Source organism: Elephantulus edwardii, unplaced genomic scaffold, assembly GCF_000299155.1.
Source record: "Elephantulus edwardii isolate Elephantulus edwardi_28Jun2011 unplaced genomic scaffold, EleEdw1.0 scaffold00029, whole genome shotgun sequence".
Taxonomy (NCBI): domain Eukaryota; kingdom Metazoa; phylum Chordata; class Mammalia; order Macroscelidea; family Macroscelididae; genus Elephantulus; species Elephantulus edwardii.
In genome coordinates this window covers 15,568,997-15,588,901 of record NW_006399779.1, presented here as the reverse complement: position 1 = coordinate 15,588,901, position 19,905 = coordinate 15,568,997, and the positions used below count along the sequence as shown (strand labels likewise).

Sequence of the window (19,905 nt, the reverse complement as noted above, 5' to 3'; positions counted from 1 at the left end):
GTACTCTTCTCCAACACCACAATGCAAAGACATTGAGTCTTCTGTCACCTTTATTCACTGTCCAGGTCTTGGATACATAGCAAATTATTTTTAAGGCCAATAGGAGTGGCAGTCACTTCCTAAACAACATGCCTCTGGAAACTCTGTGAACTTTGATAAATGTCGATAGTTGTAGAGGGGCTTCAGGCCTTTTGTCCATAGGGTCGCTATGAGTTGTGCTCGACTTGAAGGCAATCAACAACAAGAAGCACTTAAAGACAGGTTTGTCAAACGAGAAAGCAGTTCTCATGCAGATGTATAAATTCAGGGGTGTTGTGAAGACTTAACTAATGAAAACTTAAAAATATGGTTTTGTCAGTAAGGTGAGCACAAAACTTAATGGTTCTCAAAGTGGGGTCCCTGTGGCACCAGCGGCAATAACATCATCTGGGGAAATGTATGATGAACCACAGAAATTCTCAGTCCCACTCCACGTCCATTAACTCAGACACCTGGGAGCAAGACTAATAGCCAGCCTTCCAGGTAATTCTGATCCACTGCCCCGTTTACCTGGCCACTACGACCAATCAACACGCTCAAAGGGCCGCAGGCTGAAATCATTCCAGACTTGGATGGAAATTCTTTCTGGGAAGAGCTACACACCACTTTCCCTAACCACCCTCGTGGGAGACCAGATGCTATCGCAGAACTACACAGCGGGAACCTGCTGACTGGAGACCACCTGGCACCATGCAGGAGTCACTGTGCAGAAACCTTCTTAACAAATAATATCCTGACTAACGGGTAGAGAGCTTGTCACACTGTACGTGTTGTATTCAATAAATAATGCTATGGGGTGAAATGCATTTGTTCCCTCCAAGAGCTTCCTGAGCTTGTCCTTGTTACAGAAGTAATCCATTCTTATATTACTATATATTGTAACCCACTAGAATCTGATATTTTGAGACAACCAAAATCATGCTTTATATTTGTATCCTGCATTGGAATAGATGAAGGAGAGAACTGTTTAAAAAGAGTCCAGAATGAAGGCTGCACAGTGGAATGGACTTGGGGGTAGGGATTGTATAGCAATGAAAGAATTTTTCTTTTACTTTTCAAAGAGAAGAGTTAATTAAGGGGGAGGGGGTGGACAGGGAGAAAAGTGCAACAATGAATGATTGGAAACCCGAAGTCTCTGTAAACATTCATTAAAATTAGTAAAAAAAAAAATACAAAATAAAAAACAACCCTAAAAAAAAACAAACCCCGAAACCCCCCACACTTGCTACTGACTAATGCTGCTGATTCAATCCCTTGTGTTACGGAATACAACTGAACTGCAGGATTTTCCTAGCAAAACTTTGCAAAAAAGGACTCATAATGGCAAAGTGCATTACAATGCTGATTGAAAGGTTACCAGTTGGAATTTACCAGCCATTCCACAGGTGAAAGATAAATAGTCTCCTGGAAGAAATACACAGATTCAGAAACCACTATGGATCAGAATCGACTCAAGAGTAGTGGCATATTTTTTCTTTTTTGTGAGGTGGGTCTTTACAGAAGTAGTTCACCAGGGCTTTTCTTCCACACCACCAATGAATGATGCAAACTGCCAACTTTTAGGCGAGTAATATCAGCCTAAATCATTTGTACTAGCCTCCCAGAGATTCCTGGAAGCTGGCAGGTCATACTATATGCTCAGTTGCCAATGGAAATGTTGGCAGTTCAAATCCACCAGCCCCTTCATGGGATAAAGAGAAGACAGCTTCCTCCTGTCAAGATTTCCAGCCTCAAAAATCCAACAGAGGGTCGCCATGAGCTGGAATCGACTCGACTGTAGTGGGCTTGCTTTGGGTTGGTTAATGAACAGAAGTATAGCGATGTAAAAATAGGAAGGTTTCTGGTAAATAGGTTTTTATTTAAACCACAGGAGGTGAGGAGAGTGTGAAGAAGGAAGAGTGAAGAGGTAAAAATACAGAAACTTCTCCTGAAGAACAATTTTGGTAGAAAGCAAAGAGTCCAATTCTAGAAACTTCTGCCCCAACAAATGTTAGGTCACTTCACAGAACTAATCTTCTAAGAATCCTCCTTAGGGCCAGAGAGGCATCTTGAGGGACTCTCCATTCCCCAGGGGGGCTCTTCAGAAACAGATACAATTATCTGTCCAGCACATTTGATCTTGGTTTTGTTTTTAAGTCATTAGGAAAAATAGAATTACAGGAAAATGTGAAAACAATTCACCAGAAGGGCTTGAGGTGAGTAACAGAAGTTCTCTTCCCTTAGCCTCTTTCTCTCCCTGCACAGCAGCTGTGTTGTCGTTGTGTGCCTTTGAGTCAACTGTAACCCTGAGACCTTGTGCACAACAGATCAAGACCATGCCCGGTTCTGCACCGGCCTCACAGTCTCTCCTGTGCTTAAGCCCATTGTGTCTGTCAGTCCATCTTACTGAGGGTCTTCTCCTCCTCTGATCATCTGCTTTTCTAAGGACATAATGTGCTTCTCAGGTACTGGTCGCTCTGACACAATGCCCAAAGCACAGGGCTAATAACCACTTGGTTTCCCCCCCTCCCCTTTCCTCAGGAGAGTATGTTTCCTTTTTTTGTTTTTGACAAGTCAACCTTTTCCAGGTGGACTGTTTAATGAAATTGACTACATTCATCATGCTGTGTTACTGCCACCCCTAATCACTGCCACATTTCGCATCACCAGAAGCAAAGCTCACTGCTTCTTAAACAACGGTTCTCCTCCTCCCGCTCCCCGCAGTGATCGCTACAAAGCTTGGTTCTCTACATCTATCTGCCTGTTCTTGGTATTCCCTACGAGACAGATCATACAGAGTTGTCCTTTTGTGATTGACGTCCTTCAGTGAGCATAAGGCTTTAGAGGTTTATCCGTTGCAGCAAGTACAGGTGAACCAGGGAAATACTGCAGGTCGATTCCAGACCAACACAATTAAATGAAGACTGCAATAAAGGGAGTCATGCAATTTCTCGGTTTCTTGATGCATATAAAAGAATAAAGTCATGCTACATTATACTTTAGTAATTAAATGTGTAGTCGCCTTACGAAAAAGTTTGGACTATTTTGAGAATTACCCAAACCCCACATCCTTTAAAAACAGTTAAAGGCTGTATTTTTCCTGTTGTTCTGCAATCTGTTTGTATTTTACTTAGTATATTCTGGATATCTGTTCATGCCAGTACCGACCGATGTGCCCCACTCTTCTTTAAGACTGGAATATGAACTTATTTTATCAACTTAACCAACCACCCTCTGACTAATGTGCCTTTTTTCTTTCACTCCCTACAATTTTCTTCTATGCCTCTATGGGCACTTTTAGCTGTTTATCCAGATTATACTCACTCAAAGCACAACTGTTAGATCAAAGCAAGCTTCGAAAACATCTTCTAGATGCTGCCCTGTCATCCATCCCACCCGGTGCACAGATTTGTACTCCTGGCAGCAGTATCTAAGAGAACCTGTGTCTTGTGCCTACTGGGCTGATGATTTTTAAACATAATTACGAAAATACAGGTCACACCTCTGCTTAGACATGCCAAAGGGTTGTCCCAAAGATTCCACTGTTTAATACTGGACATATGGTGAACACTCAAGTGTCACCCGTTCCAAGCCCATCTGCTTAGGCTATATAACATGTGAGAAACAGATGGAAGTAAGTGGGCCATCAGCTGGGATTTCAACACCCTTCTAGTGAACCGAGAAGAAGAATAATAATGATATTGGTGATGACAACAAGTCTTTCTAAACTCGGTCAAGTTCAAAACTAAGTGGTTTTGCTTTTATTACCTCAATCTCAACACTCCTGTGAAGTAGGTATTATTATTTTATAGAAGGCAGTGGAGGCTCAGATTGGTAAGGCTATCTTCCCAAAGTTACCAGTGGGAGGGGTATTGATGGTTTGGGTGGTAAAGTGGTGGAATTTTCTCTTCTGGAGTGGGAGGCCTCGGTTTGATTTTCAGCCAATGCCCGTCATGAGCAGTCACCATGACCACTAACCTGTGGGTGAAAGCCTGGGTGTGTCTACAATGCCAACATTTTCAGTAGAGCTTTCAAACTGGAAGGACTAGGGGGGAAAAGCTGGGTGATCTGCTTTAGGAAATCAGTGAACACTTTATGGATCACCACGGTCTGCTCCCCCCAAGATCAGGGGGTGACACAGCACATGCAGTGCTCTGTTCTGTTGTGTGTGGAGTCACCACAGGCCAGGGCCTGACTGTGGTGGTGGAGTGACAGCTTGAACCTAGGTCTGCTCAACGCTGAGGCTCATGGTCTGGACCACTCTCACTGCTTTCCTTTTTAATATTTTATTGTGTCTTTGGTGAAACCTTACACAGAAATAGATGCTCCCCATCCAACAATGTCTAGGCAAATTGTTCAGCAACATCAGCTGTGTTCTTCACAGTGTGTCAATATTTTCATTATTTACATTTTGGTTGTTTTTTTTTCTAGTAATCTAGCCTCCCGGCCCCTTACCTTCTCGTCTTTGCTGTAAAATCCCTGTTGACCATCAGGTCTCATACAGATGATCAGTTTGTTCTATTTGGAAGATGCAGTCCCCTCTGCACCTTTTCCCCCAGGCTGTCTTACCCCATCACCCTTTCACATGAAATACTAACAGTCATTTGGGTATAGATACGACATTGGTAGTTACAGTATTGGCCCTGGAAAAGACAAAAGATTTTGCCCTCAGGGCATCTACATCCAAACTTAAATACTACCTCTTAGGAGAAAAGCCTAGATTTATGAGTGGCAGAGGGCACGCTGACCCAGTGCCTCCTGTGCTTAAAGGCAAGCTGGTCTAGGACTGCAACGTGGGACAACCATTGACGTAAGAAATGGCTCCAATATCATGCACCATTAATCCCACTGTGGTACAGGGTTTTATCTGGAGAACTCCTCACTGGTCCCCAAAGTCATAAAGACCTGCTCTCTCCTATGCTACCAGGAAGTAGTTTTATGGGAGAGTGTGAGGCACCCAGTTTATACCAGCCTGCCGTGTAAACAAGCTAATGGTTCTTTACTGAGAAGACTGTTTGGAGCCTTTAACCAGGGCAGACTTGTGATCAGGCCTAGTCATCGATTCAATCCACCACGAATCCAAGAAGGAATTCATATCATTCCAAATCAACTGTTCGGCTGTCTCCGCCCAGCAGGGGCAAGAATAGAGATGGAGGCGATAAATAAAACCAAGTTCTGATTCTCACTACCTCCTTCCTCTAGATAAATGTGTGTGTGCGCGTTCTCTCTCTCTCTCTCTCTCACACACACACACACACACTGAAAAAACCCAATGCCATCAAGTTGGAACCAACTCATAGCTGATGCTCCAGCAGGTTTTCAGAGGTTGTAAATCACACAGGAGTAAAGAGCTCATTTTCTCCCACGGAGCAGCTAGTGGATTCGAACCGCTACTTACCCATTAGGACACCAGACCTCCATATATGGACATGGAATGTTATTCCTTTTCCACGGCTGGAAACATATATTTGGAGCTAACTCTATGAGATTTGATACACATTGATGGTGTAAAGGGGCTTTAGGCCTTTTGTTCATGGGGTCGCTCTGAGCTGTTCTCCACTCAAAGGCAATCAACAACCACCACCACCACAACAACTCAAGCATCAAACCTCTCTGGCAGTTCAAATCTGCCAGCACGAGAGAAAACAGGCAATCCTCTTGTGTGCTATTTACTGTTTCAGAAACCCAGTGGCAGGTCAGAACTGAATAGGTCCTGACTCAATGCCTGTAAAAGGAGTTTTATTATTCAAAGTGCATCTACTTTCCCTAAGCTAAGCACAAGTTAAAAAGTAAAATCTCAAAGTTCTCAGTCTCATAAAAACGTGAGTACGTCATCCTGAGTCAGAACAAAAAGGGTTGAGAGGTAGCGCACCCCACACAACTCTGGCTGTCCCTGAGCTCTAGCCCCCTGCTCTCAGTGGGCCCGCTGTGCCTCATGCAGCTCTGTCTCCTCTAACCAGATACAACAAGGGCGGTGCTCTTAGCTGCAATCAAGGGGGCTCCAACGAAAGGAGCCCCCACGGACAACAGAGTGAAATGGTGCCTGGTCCTTCACCATCGTCACAGGTTTTGCTATGTCCAAGCCCATTGCTGGGTGGGCCCCTGTGTACTCTGAGGGTCTTCCAGCCTAAGGGGCTCACCTTCCAACACTGAAACATACAATGCTCTGCTGTAATTCACTGGGTTTCCACTGGTTGATGGAGGCAGAGTGCCAAGCCTTTCTTCCTAGTCTGTCTTTGTCTGGAAGCTGTACTGGAACCTGCCCACCCTGGATGACTCCGCAGATATTTGAAACACTGGTGACAGAGCTGCCACATACAAACCACAGCAGTGGGTGGGGGAATGACAGACAGGCTGTCATTTTGTCTTAAAAAAGCAGGCAGCATACTCAAATGCTCTTAGGGGTTGTTAGGGGGAAAAGGAGATGTCAGGCAGGTGGGAAGGTAGGACCACACTCATTCAGAAGCCAGGGAAGGGGATGGTGTTGGAGGAGAGGAATAACAATTATTGCAAACTCTTACAAGGTTTCAAAAGAAGCTAAAACACCACCACCATATACCTAGTTGTCCGGGATCCTAGTTGTCTGGGCTCCTCGCTGGCTCTGAGTTTTAAGAGCTCCTCCTTGGGTCTGCACTGATATATACGCAGATCCGTCAAGTCTCATACCAGAGCTAGCCTGAATACCACATATGAAGCTAACAGAAGATCCACTCTACCGTCCTCCACCTTCCAGCTGTTGCTGTTGGATGGCTGCATGAAACATAGGCCATCCCATTGAATGTTAGCCTGGTGTTCACCAGCCTTGACAGCCACGCACACTGGCCTCGACCAGCTGTCCTTCAAGCCTGGTCCACCTTTTAGGGACCAGCTGATTCCACAACCACATGAGCCATTTCCCTGAGGGTTTCTGAGTTCTTGGGAGAGTCTCCATTGAATTACAGAACCCAAATACACAGATGGGGGCAAGAAGGCTAAGAAGAACAAGCAGAAGCATTAACTGATGTCAAGAGATGATAGAGGGGCATGGCAGGTTGGACATTTTTAAACCTCTGCATTGTAAGAGCCAGTTTTGTACCAATCCTTAAAAAAAAAATTACACACACACACACACACACACACACACACACCTTCTTTGGTTTTTCTTTTCTAGAGAACCCTATGTAAGATGGTAGTGCCTAATTTGGCAAACATCACCCCTAACATTTGCTTCTTCAGATAATTTTAAAAAGTGCTGGGGTACAGTGAACTTAGACTAGAGTATGAATACTGATGCCTAAAGTGATGGCCTTGCACTGATCTTGTACTCCAAGCCACTGATTGGACAGGAAATGAAACGGAGAAGTAAAATAATGCACCTTAAGAAATTGCACAATATCCCCCTGCCCCCTTCTGCCCCCACTCCTAAACTCAAGTCCACCAATTCCTAGTCTAGGGTTTTTTCTACTCTATCAGGTGTCTTCACATATTCACATATTCTTAATCTCATATATAGGACAAGGAGTGTTATTCCTTTCCCAAGATTTGGAAGTAAAATGAAATGTGCTTGGGAGTTGTGTTTAAAAGGAAGAGTTAAAGAGAAAACAGTCTCCCTCTCCAATCTTCTCTACTTCTGTAAAGCAAGAGAAAACAAACCATTTCAAGAATATAAAGACATTCACAAAACCAAGAGTGTAACAAGAGCCTACAAATCACTGGTTATGCCAGCAATCTTCCTTGCTTGAACGGAGGTGCTAAACATAGAACCACAGAGCCTACGAAAGATCTGCAAGCTCCTTAATCAACTCACAGTGTTCAATTACCAGGTTCTCCTCAATTAACAAGAAGCATCTGAACACAGAGGCCAGGGAGTCAGACAGATGGCTGAGGCCATGGTGGAGGTTCCCCAGAGAAACTGACCTGAACTGGGTAAAATATTGCCTGCAGGGTAGGAAGGGTCTCAGTGAAGAAGTGCTCCCAGACTTCAGCCAGAACCTCAATGCGATTTTCACCTACATGAGGGCGAGAAGATGGGAAGAAAGGGGAGAAAAAAAAGAACCTGTCATTACTTGCAGGAGAGGCAGGGAGCCAGTTGTAGTTAAAATATAAAATTGCACATGCCCGAAAAGATACAGGCAGAAATTAAGGCCCAAGGCAGTGGGGCAAAGTCCTTAGAGTCTTCTTTCCTGGGCAAGGCCATCCGCTGGGGTCTTCAGGGGTCCAGCAAAGATCTCTTGCCTTTTGCTCATTCTGGATCCTCGATCTGGCTCACCACCACTTGAGCCCAGGTTCTTTGGATCTGAGCCAGCGGCCTGCCATACTGCCTGTTTATCTGGGATTCGTCAGCCAAAAAATATTCATCAGAGGCAAAAATACACTCAACCTCACAATGATTTATGGTAAGATCTAAACTGAACCGGCTTCAGATGTGAAGAGATTTGGAGAAGGGAGGAAGGCGAGAACACTCTACTGTTATTTGATCTACAAGGTAGTTCAAGTGTGATGTTCACAATGTCAATTTCACGTATCAATTGAACACATTGCCACAAATGATGGTAATACATCGAAAAAAAAAATGTTTCTAAGCACGGTCGTCAATTTAAAAGTATGTGGCAATGTGTTAACTGGGCTACAGAACCCAGTTGTTCAGTCAAACAATAGTGTAGATGCTGCTGTGAAGGTTCATTGTAGAAATATTTACACAGTTGGTTGATTATAAGTAGAAAAGAATTCTTAGTAATGTAGGTGGGGCTCATTCAATTATTTCAAGGTCATCAGAATGAACATTGAGGTTTCTTAGATAAGGAATTTTGCCTTAAGACTACAACATAGAATCCTACTTGAACTTCTTGATTGAATCCTACAACTGAGTTTCTTGCCCAAGAACAGGCCCTACAGACTGTGGACTGCCAGCCATATAACTGAATAGTCAATTCCTTAAAATCAATAAATCAATCAATTAGTATCTCCTTCCACATCTATCTGCCCATTCATACCCAGAGCTTTCTTTATAGCTATAGATACAGGGATATTCATAAAAACTCAATTAAGCGCACTGTTGTTGAGGCAATTCGCATTTGTGGGGGACCTGTGTGTATCAGTGAAGAACTTTACAGGACTTCCCATGGTGAATGGGCTGTAGACAGCCAGGACAGGTCATTTTTGTAAGGCCCCTCTGGGCAGATGTGAACTGCCACATTTTTTACTAGCAGTCAAGCACCGAAACAGTTTCTATTACCCAGGGACACATTCCTTTTCTAATACATCTAACAAATACATACATTGCTGTTGCTAAGTATTATCAAGTCAAAACGGACTCATAGCTGACCCTTCAACAGGTTTTCAGAGGCAGAAAACTACATGGGAGGAGATTGACCCATCTTTCTCCTGAAGAGCCGCTGGCAGATTTGAACTAATTGAATCGTGTGTGTGTGTGTGTGTGATAGATAGATAGATAGATAGATAGATAGATAGATAGATAGATAGATAGATAGATGGTTGTTTTCTGTGGAGTCAAAACCAACCCATAACTGACCCTCCAGCAAGTTTTCAGAAGCAGTTAATAGCACAGAAGGAGATGTCTTATCTTTCTCCCACAGAGCAATTGTTGGATTTGAACTGCATGCCTTTGGAATTGCAACACAGCTTCTTGTCATTAGGCCACAGAGCTCCCTATGTGTATGTGTGTGTGTGTGTACATATAATAATATATGTCATTGTTGTTGTCTACTGTCGAATTAGAACCGACACACAGCTGACCCCCCAGCAGGTTTTCAGAGGCAGTTAATCTCACAGGAGATTACCCATCCTTCTCCCATAAAGCAGCTGGCAGATTTGAACTGCATGCCTTAGGGATTGCAGAACAGCTTCTTACCACCAGGCCACCATAGCTCATGAAGCCCCTCTACAATTATATTTACATTTATAAATATTCATAGGGTTTCTGGAGGCATGTTCCTTAGGAAGTGATGACTCTTCTGCCTCCAAATATATACATAAATATATATGCATATATACATATATACACATGCATACATATGTAAATATATACATGTGTATATATATTGCCCATCCTTCTCCTGTGGAACAACTGATGGATTTGAACAATGTGCCTTTGGCATTACAACATAACTTCTTACCACTAGGCCACCAGAGCTCCTATTTCCAAAATGTCTGATTAATATGTACAATAAATGTGAAATTAGGCAGGAAATCTCACACAAAAATATGCAGAAATGGCTTTCTCCATCCCAACCCATAATATGGAACAGCATTTTAAAATTATGTAATAAATTACTATCATATGAGTAGATAGTAATAAGTTACTACCACATGAGCATTTTAAACATATTACTGTACTAGTTTTCTAGATTTCTCATGAAGTAAATTTCATTATCCCCTATTTTACAGGCTCAGAGAGGTCAAATAACTGTCCCAAAGTCACATCAGCTCATAAGTAGTCAGAGCTGGGCTTCCAGAACCCATGCACTTGACCAACCTCATCAAGGGGGTTCACAAGCACAGCTATGTACTGCTCTGTTTTTTAAAGCAGCTTCAGTCTGCATTTGAACAGTCCAATGAGGGAGGGAGAAAGGAGGCCCAGATCCTCTCACCTCCTCCACTGCATTGTAGTCATGGGGGGCAACATTCCCTTAAAGAGGTCACCTGCAAAACACAGGGCCCATCTCTTGACCTTGGCTGCCTTGTCCTAGGAGCAGGAAGCCTGACCTCTGGCCAAGTACCAGTCCCAAGCAGATGTGTGCGGTGGCCCAGTGCCACCGGAAGGAGATATGAGTCATTCTCCACCTGCAGGGAAAGCTAAGCAGAGTCAGCCTAATGACCTAGATAGCAGAGCTGATTGGGCACTGTCTTTGTTCATCGGAGGCCAAGAAACTGGGTCAGCCAAGATTAGACACAGCGAGAGGCATCTGGCAAAGCGTGGCCAGTTGGAATGAACAAATTCTGAAAGACTCATCTAGCATATTCCACTATTCACTTAATGGACAATAAAAACAGTGGCTACAGAGAGAGAGAAGAAAAACCTCCACAACACACAAGGGCCCAACTGGTAGCTAGCAAGGTCAAAGATGTGCAGATGCGGAGAGGTCACGGTGAAATACACTGGAGGAAAAGGCAAATTCACAGCCCCTGCACTTTTGCTGGCAAAGTGCTTATCACACTTGGCTGGACTGCCAACTTCTTCTCTTTCTCCTCCACTGGAATGAGAAACAGTGCTGGGCTTTGTCTGTACCTGGCTGCCTTTGTGTCTCTAGTCTTAGCTAGACATAGCAACAAGTTCATTTAAAAACTCTTCACTGAGCGAATGAATGTCAAATAGTCAGTGTGTTGGTTTTTGCAGATGCGAGGGCAGGAAGGTACCAAGAGGTTATTACGTAACAACCCAAACAGTACAGAGCAGGACTTAAAAGTTAACGTGTGGGATGAAAACCAAGCATCTAACCAGCATGATCCAGGAGAATCTGACTTCTTCTGTATGGTTATCATCTGTATTTGCCTCAAACTTTGGACTCTAATGGTGTAGATTTTACTTCTGTGCTGACCTGACTCTGCCGTTCTCTCTGTGTGTGTGTGTGTGAGAGAGAGAGAGCAGGATTTGTAAGATAGTGTAGAACAGACTGTAGAGATGCCAAGGTTGAGATTTTCACATAGGACTTGGCTTTAACAGGATTTTCTGTGTATTTTTCTAGTATTATATATTTAGGACATGTTATACCATTTGTTTTTGCAAGCAGGAGTGGCATCCACTTCCTAAACAACATGCTTCTGAAAACTATGAACTTTGAGAACAGGCAACAGATATAGAAAGGCTTCAGGTATTTTGTTCATAGGGTCACTATGAGTCATGTTTGACTCGACGGCAATCAACAACCACCTCCCGTACATGTCACAAGGCTTTTGCACATGCTAATCCGTCTTCCTAGGGAATCTTGGTTGCAGAGTGCATGGACTGCTAACCAAAAGGTTGGTGGTTTCAAATCTACCAGCTGATCCACAGCAAAAGATGGGCAGTCTCCTTTCAGACAGAAGGTTTCCATGAGTTGGAACCAAGTTGGTGGCACTGGGGATTTTGTTTTAGTCTATCTGCCTAAACTGCTCTTTCTCCACCTTCACTGCCTTATCTGCTGCTGTGATCCTGGTAATTTAAGCAGGTGCCACCATTTCCGCAGGATGTCTCTTTCTCCATAGGAAAAAAGTCTTTCACTATGATGTCTGTTCTTAGTACATGTCCCAGTTGTAGATTTTTATTTGTTGGGAAGTTGGTTGCTATCTGTCTCCTATCAGTGAGTATCTATCAGTGAGCTCCACAAAGGCCTGGAATTCTTTGATGGACACAGTCCTGGTCATCTAAGCCCCCAAGGCTTAGAAAAGGACCTGCCACATGGTAGAGGGTTAGTAGGTGTTTGCCGAATGACTCCATCAGTGCCATTCTAATGTCATCATTCTCTTTTCAAATGGACATTATGCTAGTCCACTGCACAGCTGGGTCAGGAGTGTCAAAAGGGCCCATCGGAAATGTTAGTTCATCCTGCTCCTTAAAAACAAGGTGCATCCCGACGTCCAGGTAATACAAGGAAAGGCAGCTCCACTGCTTTTGCTGACAGCACAGTCCTAAGTCTTCCATCACAAAGACAAGGGAGTCCTTCCTGAAGGAGAGGAGAAGCTGCAGGTTGCTGGCTGCTGTCTCCCCTCCTTCACCACCAGGAGGGAAAGCTCATCAGTATGTGAGGTCATCTTCAAGCCAGCAGCAGAGAGGCGCCTCCCGGGAGCCTGGTCTAATTGCTGGCAGCAAACTTCAGAGCAGAATGGAGGTTCTGGAAAGTGTTCAGAGAAGAACATCAGACAGACACAGGCTAATAAAACAGGTAGCCCTGGGGAGAAAAGGAGTTAAAGGAAGGAGGTGACTTCGCCTCCAGAAACCTTTCACAAGTGAAAGACTGTCGCTGCCAAGGTGAAGGGGTTCTGCACGGAAAGTTAGAGACGGCTGTCCTGTAACTAGTCTCCCCCAATGTGCCACAGGAACTCTCTAGGGAGCTGAAGAGCAGAGTAAGGTTGACGCCAGCCCAGATGGTCTCCCATTGCTTCCTATGCATCTGAAACGTACACAGTGAATAAGGAAGGCTTGATGCCTATGAACTGTGGTGTCAGAGGAGAGTACTGAACATCCTACGGACTGTCGAAAGAATAAACACGTCTGTCCTGGAGGAAGTGAAACCAAGGTGCCCCTTGGAGGCAAGGATGGTGAAATTCCATCTCATATGCTTTGAGCAAACTGGGGTTTTTTGTGGTGGTGGTGTTTTTTTCCCCTACGAAATAATTGCGTATTTTATTCTTCATAAACTTCTATCCTGTTTTTTCTTCTTCTCCTCCTCCTCTTCCTTCTTTTTTCCTACTAGTTTATTGAGCAAACTGTTAGGAGAGGTCAGTCCTTGGAAAAAGACATCACGCTGGAGAAAATGGAGGGTCCGTGAAAGAGGAAACTCCTCACTAAAACACATTAACACGGTGATTGTAACAATTGGCTCGGATATACTGGGGGTCATGAGGGTGGCTGAGGACAGGCCGAGGTTTAGGTCTGCTGTTCACAGGGTGACCGTGAGTTGTCGTCAACTCAACAGCATTGAACAACAACGTGCCACTGAAGTTTATGTCACCCGAGATAGATGGGATATGTATGCGAAAGTTGGAGTGTCATTAAAATTCTAGGGAAAAAAAAAGCTTCCTTAACATGACGTGGGTCCTCCAGATCAGGGGACACAAGCGAGTATCAGCTGCCACCAGTCCCATCTTTAACAACACAGCAGGAATGTACGTAGACTAAAAAGTATGTTAATAAAAGGATGTTTATGCAGTGCTAGAGGCTGGATCGCATCTGTTGCTTTCTGACTCTCTTCTGTAGCCAGAGAATCCCCCTCCTTCCTAACAGATTGTTGCTTGAGGTTTTAATGCAAACAATTAAAGGGAGAGAAGTTCTGGTCGAAGCCACTCATGGTGCAGCAAGTGTCCTGAGACCCAGAGGAGGGTCTGGGACCAGAGCAATCCAGAGAGAAACCCTGGCCTGGTGCTCTGTCTTCACTCTCTGGGGCAGAAGGAAAGGAGGGGGCACACCACTCATCCCGCCCGGCTGCTTGTGTTTTCATTCTGAATGTATCTGTGTCACTGTCACTTAGGTCAGAGACACACAGCTTCCTCTCTTAAAGGCATCTGATTTCCAGTTTTACTTGCTATGTTTTTCATAAAGCTACTTTTCCACACTCCAGAAACATTTAATCTCTCCCCTTATGACTTAAACAGCATAGTGAGGTAAAATTCCCCCCCCCCGCTTCCTCCTTTATCTCACATACTTTGGGCATCTGTCAGGAAGGGGTCAGTTCCTAGAGATGGATATCATGCTTGGAAAAGTAGATGGTCCGAGAAGGAGAGGAAGACCTCACCAAGTTGGAAGAGCCAAGCAGCTGCAATTGTGGGCACAACAGGGATTCTGAGGATGGTGCCAGGCTGCTTGTACCTGACATCACTATGAGTCAAAGTCAAGGTCATAGCACTTAAAAACGACTATGCAGGTAGCCACTCTCGTCCACACCACTGTACTGGCTTGACTTCAAAATGCCAAAAGGTCACTACGCTACCTTCCTGGCCAAAAGAAGTACTTAAAAAAGGGTTAATGGGTCTCAGCATAGATATATTCAAGAAAAATAAGGCTACATGTTCAGCCAATTCTCAGATATTCAGAGGTGAACCATTTGATCTATTCTTCCAAAGGTTTGGGGGAGGACTGTCAGGTGCTAGCAGGTATGTCAGGTACTGGAATTTTCCAGTTGTCAATGTCTCAGTCTTCTTCCTCCTTTGTCTTTCCAGGAGTCCTGGTGATAGAGTGGGTTACACGTTAGGTTGGTGGTTCAAATCCACCAGCCAATCTGGAGGGGAGGCACTCTGCTCCACTAAGCTTTACAGGCTGGGTAACTAGATGGAGGGCTGCTGAGAGACAGAGTGGGCTTGACCTTGACAGCGGTGGATGGGATTTGGTCTTTCTAAGACTCATTTCACTAGTCACTAGTCTTTTTTCCAGAAAATTGGAAGGGAACGGGGAGAACGTGTAACCTAGCAAGTTGGGGTCTCAAACTTAAGTTTGATTCACAGAAAGAGAAACCCAGCTACTGGCTTGAGTATGAATGAAGAAGAAAAAGAAGAAAATGGGTGTAAGGAGGGAAAGGATGGGAGGGAGGGGAAGCGAAGGAGGAGGAGGACGGACCAGATTGTTCATCTTTTACAAGCCAGGTATAACGGTAGCCCAATTACGTGCCTTGCAATTCCTACAACTCTCAGTCCCATTGTGTAATTTCCATAAATGATAAACCCTAGACCAAGAGAAGTGAAAATGAGCCCAAATCATTCAAAATAAGTGCCAACTTAATATAGGACCCAGACTCACGGGAGCTAACAGCCCCCTAGCAAAGACATGAGGCTGGCAGGATCTTGCCTTGATGCCATCTCCATTTCTACACAGTGTTTTCTATTGGGTGGGTGGTCTAGAACATTCTCCTATCCAATCACACCTCAGTAAGCAGAGGCCTGGCTAGCCTAATGCTCCCCAAACGCATGATGGCCATGCATTCAGACGTAACATCAATCTACAGGAAACAACAAGGCGGTCTGGCAGCGAGCACTCTGGTTAAGTGCTCAGCCACTCAGAGGCTGCCGTTCTCATCCACCAGGTCTGCATGGGAGGAAGTCTGGTTCCGTAAAGATCTACAGACTTAGAAACCCTATAAGTTGTTCTCCTTTGTCCCAGAGGGTTGAGGTGAGTCAGACTCGCCTCAACTGTAGTTTGGGTTTGGATTGTTCAAACAGAAGGAAATGCCATGGCACCATGGCTCTCACACTCAAATGCCAATCAAAAGACTGCCAACTGGAACACCAGTCGCTCCTTGGGAGAAGGATGGGACTGTCTGCATCCATAAACATTATAGTCGCGGAAACTCCGTGGGGTGTTTTACCCTCTCCCATAGGGTGGCAAGGAGTCAGTGTCAGAATGGATTCAACAGCACAGGAAATAGTATAAAGGATCAGACCAGAGGGAGCGGCAGGGCTGAGCCCACAGCACAATCGACAAGAGACCATCTGTTGACACTCGTGAAGGCCTTTGCTTAACAAGGTGTGCAAGGAAACCACCCCTATTCCATTCTGTTCTATAAACCCAACTCTGACTGGCACGGTCATGAGAGGCTGCGTCCAACTGAAGTGCCGTCACCCAGTTCAAGAAGAAACGTATGAGGGGACAGAATCACTGGCTGGGAGCCTGTCACTTCTGGAAGGAAGCCTTTCTGCTGTCCAAACATTCAAGGTTGAGTCCCAGAGGCTGGTGCCATGAGAGGTGCCTTGTACTTGCCTTCACACAGCTTAATCTTCTCCTCCACAAAGAACAGTCCTTTTGCAAGAAGCTGGTTCTGCCAAGAGAACAAAGGATAGCCCATCAACAAACAAATGGAGAGAGAAGCTGTGGTATATCCACACAATGGAATACTATGCTGCATTGACAAACAAGGAACTCATGCAATATTATTAAAAATGGGTGATCCTGGAGAACATTATGCTGAGTGAAATATCTCAGTCACAAAAGGACAAATACTGCATAGTGCCACTGTTGTAGAATGTGACTGACATCAGGGTTGGGGTGTTGTTGTTGTTATGTGCCGTCGAGTCGCCTGCGACTCATAGCGACCCGTAAGACTGAGAAAAACTGGATAGATTATGTACACTGCATTGAAATGGATGAGGGAGAGAACAGTTTAAAAATGATATATGATAGGGTATTATGGTTATTACAAGAGTCCAGAATGAAGGTGGCAGAGTGGAGTATACTTGGGGTGGGGGTGGGGGGGTGCAGGGGGATTGTACATCAATGAAGGAATTTTACTTTTCAAGGAGAGGAGAGAACGGGGGAGGGGAGGGGTGGGCAGGGAGAAAAGTGCAACAATGAATGAATGGAAATCTAAAATCTCTATAAATGTTCATTAAAATTAATAAAATATTTTTTATTTTGTTTTAAAAAAGGAAAGAACAAAGGATATAAGAGTCGGGCTAGCTCGGCATGCCATGATAAACCACCTTCCATTCTCAACGGGCAAGGGCAGAGTTCTAGGAAGTTGTGTGTCATAGACTCCAGCCTTCAAATCTAAGAAGCCTTTTGTCCTCTCAAAGGCTATGGCCTCAGAAAGACCATGAGACATTCCATAGCAAAGAGGAAGACTGGAGTTACATGCAGCCAAGCCCCTCCCCACCCCATACCAGGCAAAAAGCTGTGTCTGGCTGAATCCACTTTTAAAAAATTGTGATTTTAACTGAATTCACTATTGAAGACACTCAATGTCAATGCCTCTGGACTGTGGTGTCGGTGTAGAACATGCGCTGATAAATGAACAAATGAACCTGTCTTAGCAGAAGTGCAGCCAAAAGCTCCTGAGAAGTGAGGCTGGGCGACTTCCTACGCCTGGGACATGGTATCAGGAAGGACCAATCCCTGGAGAAGGGCATCCAGCTCGGGAGCGCAGGGGGTCAGGGAGAAAGAAGAGGACCTACAAGGACGTGGACTGACACAGTGACGGCAGCAAAGAGGCCAAGCACAGGTTAGGTTGTGAGGGCGGCGCAGGGCCAGGCAGCTTTTCACGCACGCAGACGCAGGTTGGCTAGGAGAGATTCATGTGGGCATCTAGTAACAGCGACATCCTTCAAGCCCTAAACGATCCCTGCTCAGGAAAGGGAGCGTGGAAGTAGTGGGAAACGATACAGAGATAGTGTTCTTGTTGTTATTAGGTGCCGTCGAGTCCACCTCGCCTCATTAAAACCTTGAGAACAACAGACGGGAACCCGGCCCTCTCCTTTGCCATCCTCAGCATCTCCACCAGGCTCAGGCCCACTGCTGCAGACACTGGCCAGTTCATCCTGTTGGACATCTTCCTCTCCTTGCTTGACCCCGTTACCTTTCCCAGAAAGAAGAGCTATATCTGAAGACAGATACAGTGAGGGGTTTTCACCCCAGCATGAAAGGGATTACATGCAACATCTCTGGCAACAGAGAGCACGTGTTCACCAATGAGTGAGTGAGTGAGTGAGTGAGTGTGTGTAAAAAAAAGTTAGGGACTGCTGGTTTGTTTCACACCTCCCCCCCCAATGGTAACTAACACTTGTGAAGTGTTCTGTGTATCTCAGAGGCTTTTCTTGCTTTGTTTCATTGAATTCAACCCACCCAGTGAGCATAACAGATGGTTGATAACTATCCTTACTTGATTGTGAGCCGGTGGAGAACACAACCTTCCTCCTGTCTCCTTCTTGGCTGGACCACACTGACAACCCCCTCCCCCTCCAGAAGGCTCCAAGCCAAAATACAGTTACACAGAAGAGTAGCCACCTAGAAAATGATCTTGAACTGGGAGCTAGGCCCACTGTTACTTAATGCATCACCCCCTCCAGCCCCATAAATGAACTCAGACACGGAATAAACAACACGCAAATGAAGTGGCAGAGAACCTGGGAAGTGAGAAACAGCTGATATGCTTCTTTCCCTATGACAGAGGAAAAATGGGCTGTTAACTGAAAAATGAGGCTCAGCTAGGAAAAATGGAAACAAGAAGGTCTGGAGAAAGTTATCCCACAATACCATGTCTCGTAGGGAGGACACTCAGCTTATCCTGAAAAAATCCTATGGGACAGAGAGGAGGAAGTGGCAGGAGGCAGAGGAGAGGCTGGGCTTTTGTGGCTTGCTTTGAGATTGCCAACAGTGTTTACCTCCCATCAATTAGGACCTCCTTAACCCAGCTACAGGGACCCAGATAAATGGATAACCAGGTAGGGGAGTGGGGAGGGACAGACGGTACTCATATCACCTCCCAGAGAGAACTTTCCAAACCTACAAGGACTCTGTAAACCATTTCTAGGGCTTCACTGGCAGAGATGAGGATGATAATAAAAAGAAACTTGATGATAAGGTCATTTAATGGTTTTTCCTCCATCAAACACTTACTAAGCCCTTTTCAGGAATTATCAAATTTAATCTTTGCCACCAATTCATTCTTAGTTCACAAAGAAATTGTGGCTCCAAGAAGCAGGTGCATAACTTATAACTGTAAAGCCAAAATTAGCACCCAGGCTGATGTGAACTCAAACCCATGCTCTCCCCTGTTAATGTCTTTGGTTTACTTTAGCAGTAAAAATAACAATATTAAGATATTAATTTCATATCACATACTTTGGGCATGTTGTCAGGAGAGACAAGGTCTTGGGAAAGGTGGAGAGTGAGAGAGAGAAAGAGGACGATACTCAGGAAGGTGGAGTGACGTGGCGACTGTGACAGTGGCCTTGAGCGTCCCAGAGCTCTTAGGATAATGCAAGGCTCATATCTGTCGCTGACAGAAGAGTTGACTCGATGGTACGTAACAGTAACAGCAACAGCAGCCATCATTCGCTGACTCCTCACTATACTACACTCCAAGCCCTTTGCATATGTCACTTCATTTAGTAATTCCATCAACCCAAGGAAGTATGTGCCATGATTAAAGCTTTCTCAGTGGAGGCATACCTCATTTTATTATACTCTGAAGATATTCTGATTTTGTTGTTTTTTGTTGTTGATTGCCTTCGATTCGAACACAACTCATCGTGACCCTATGAACCAAAGGCTGAACGCTCTGAAGATATTTCTGATTTTGTTGTTGTTGTTGATTGCCTTCCAGTCAAGCACGATTCATAGTGACCCTATGACCCAAAGACCTGAAGCCCCTCTACAACTCTCGACAGTTACCAAATGTCTTAGTGTTTCTGGAGACATGCTGTTTAGGAAGTGGATGCCTCTCCTGCTTCCATGCATATATCTATGCCTGTATCTTTTCCCAAAGA

General features: G+C 44.7%; 1 protein-coding gene across 1 annotated transcript in view; it reads right to left on the bottom strand.

Annotated features, from left to right (window-relative positions):
- Positions 1-19,905, bottom strand: part of PRR5L (proline rich 5 like) — an 87,157-nt gene that overhangs the window by 15,459 nt on the left and 51,793 nt on the right. The window contains exons 4-5 of the mRNA XM_006883763.1: positions 16,403-16,460; positions 7,915-8,006 (exon numbers count right to left, since the gene is read on the bottom strand). Of these exons, the coding sequence (XP_006883825.1) occupies positions 7,915-8,006; positions 16,403-16,460 (150 nt within the window). The remainder of the gene's footprint in view (positions 1-7,914; positions 8,007-16,402; positions 16,461-19,905) is intronic.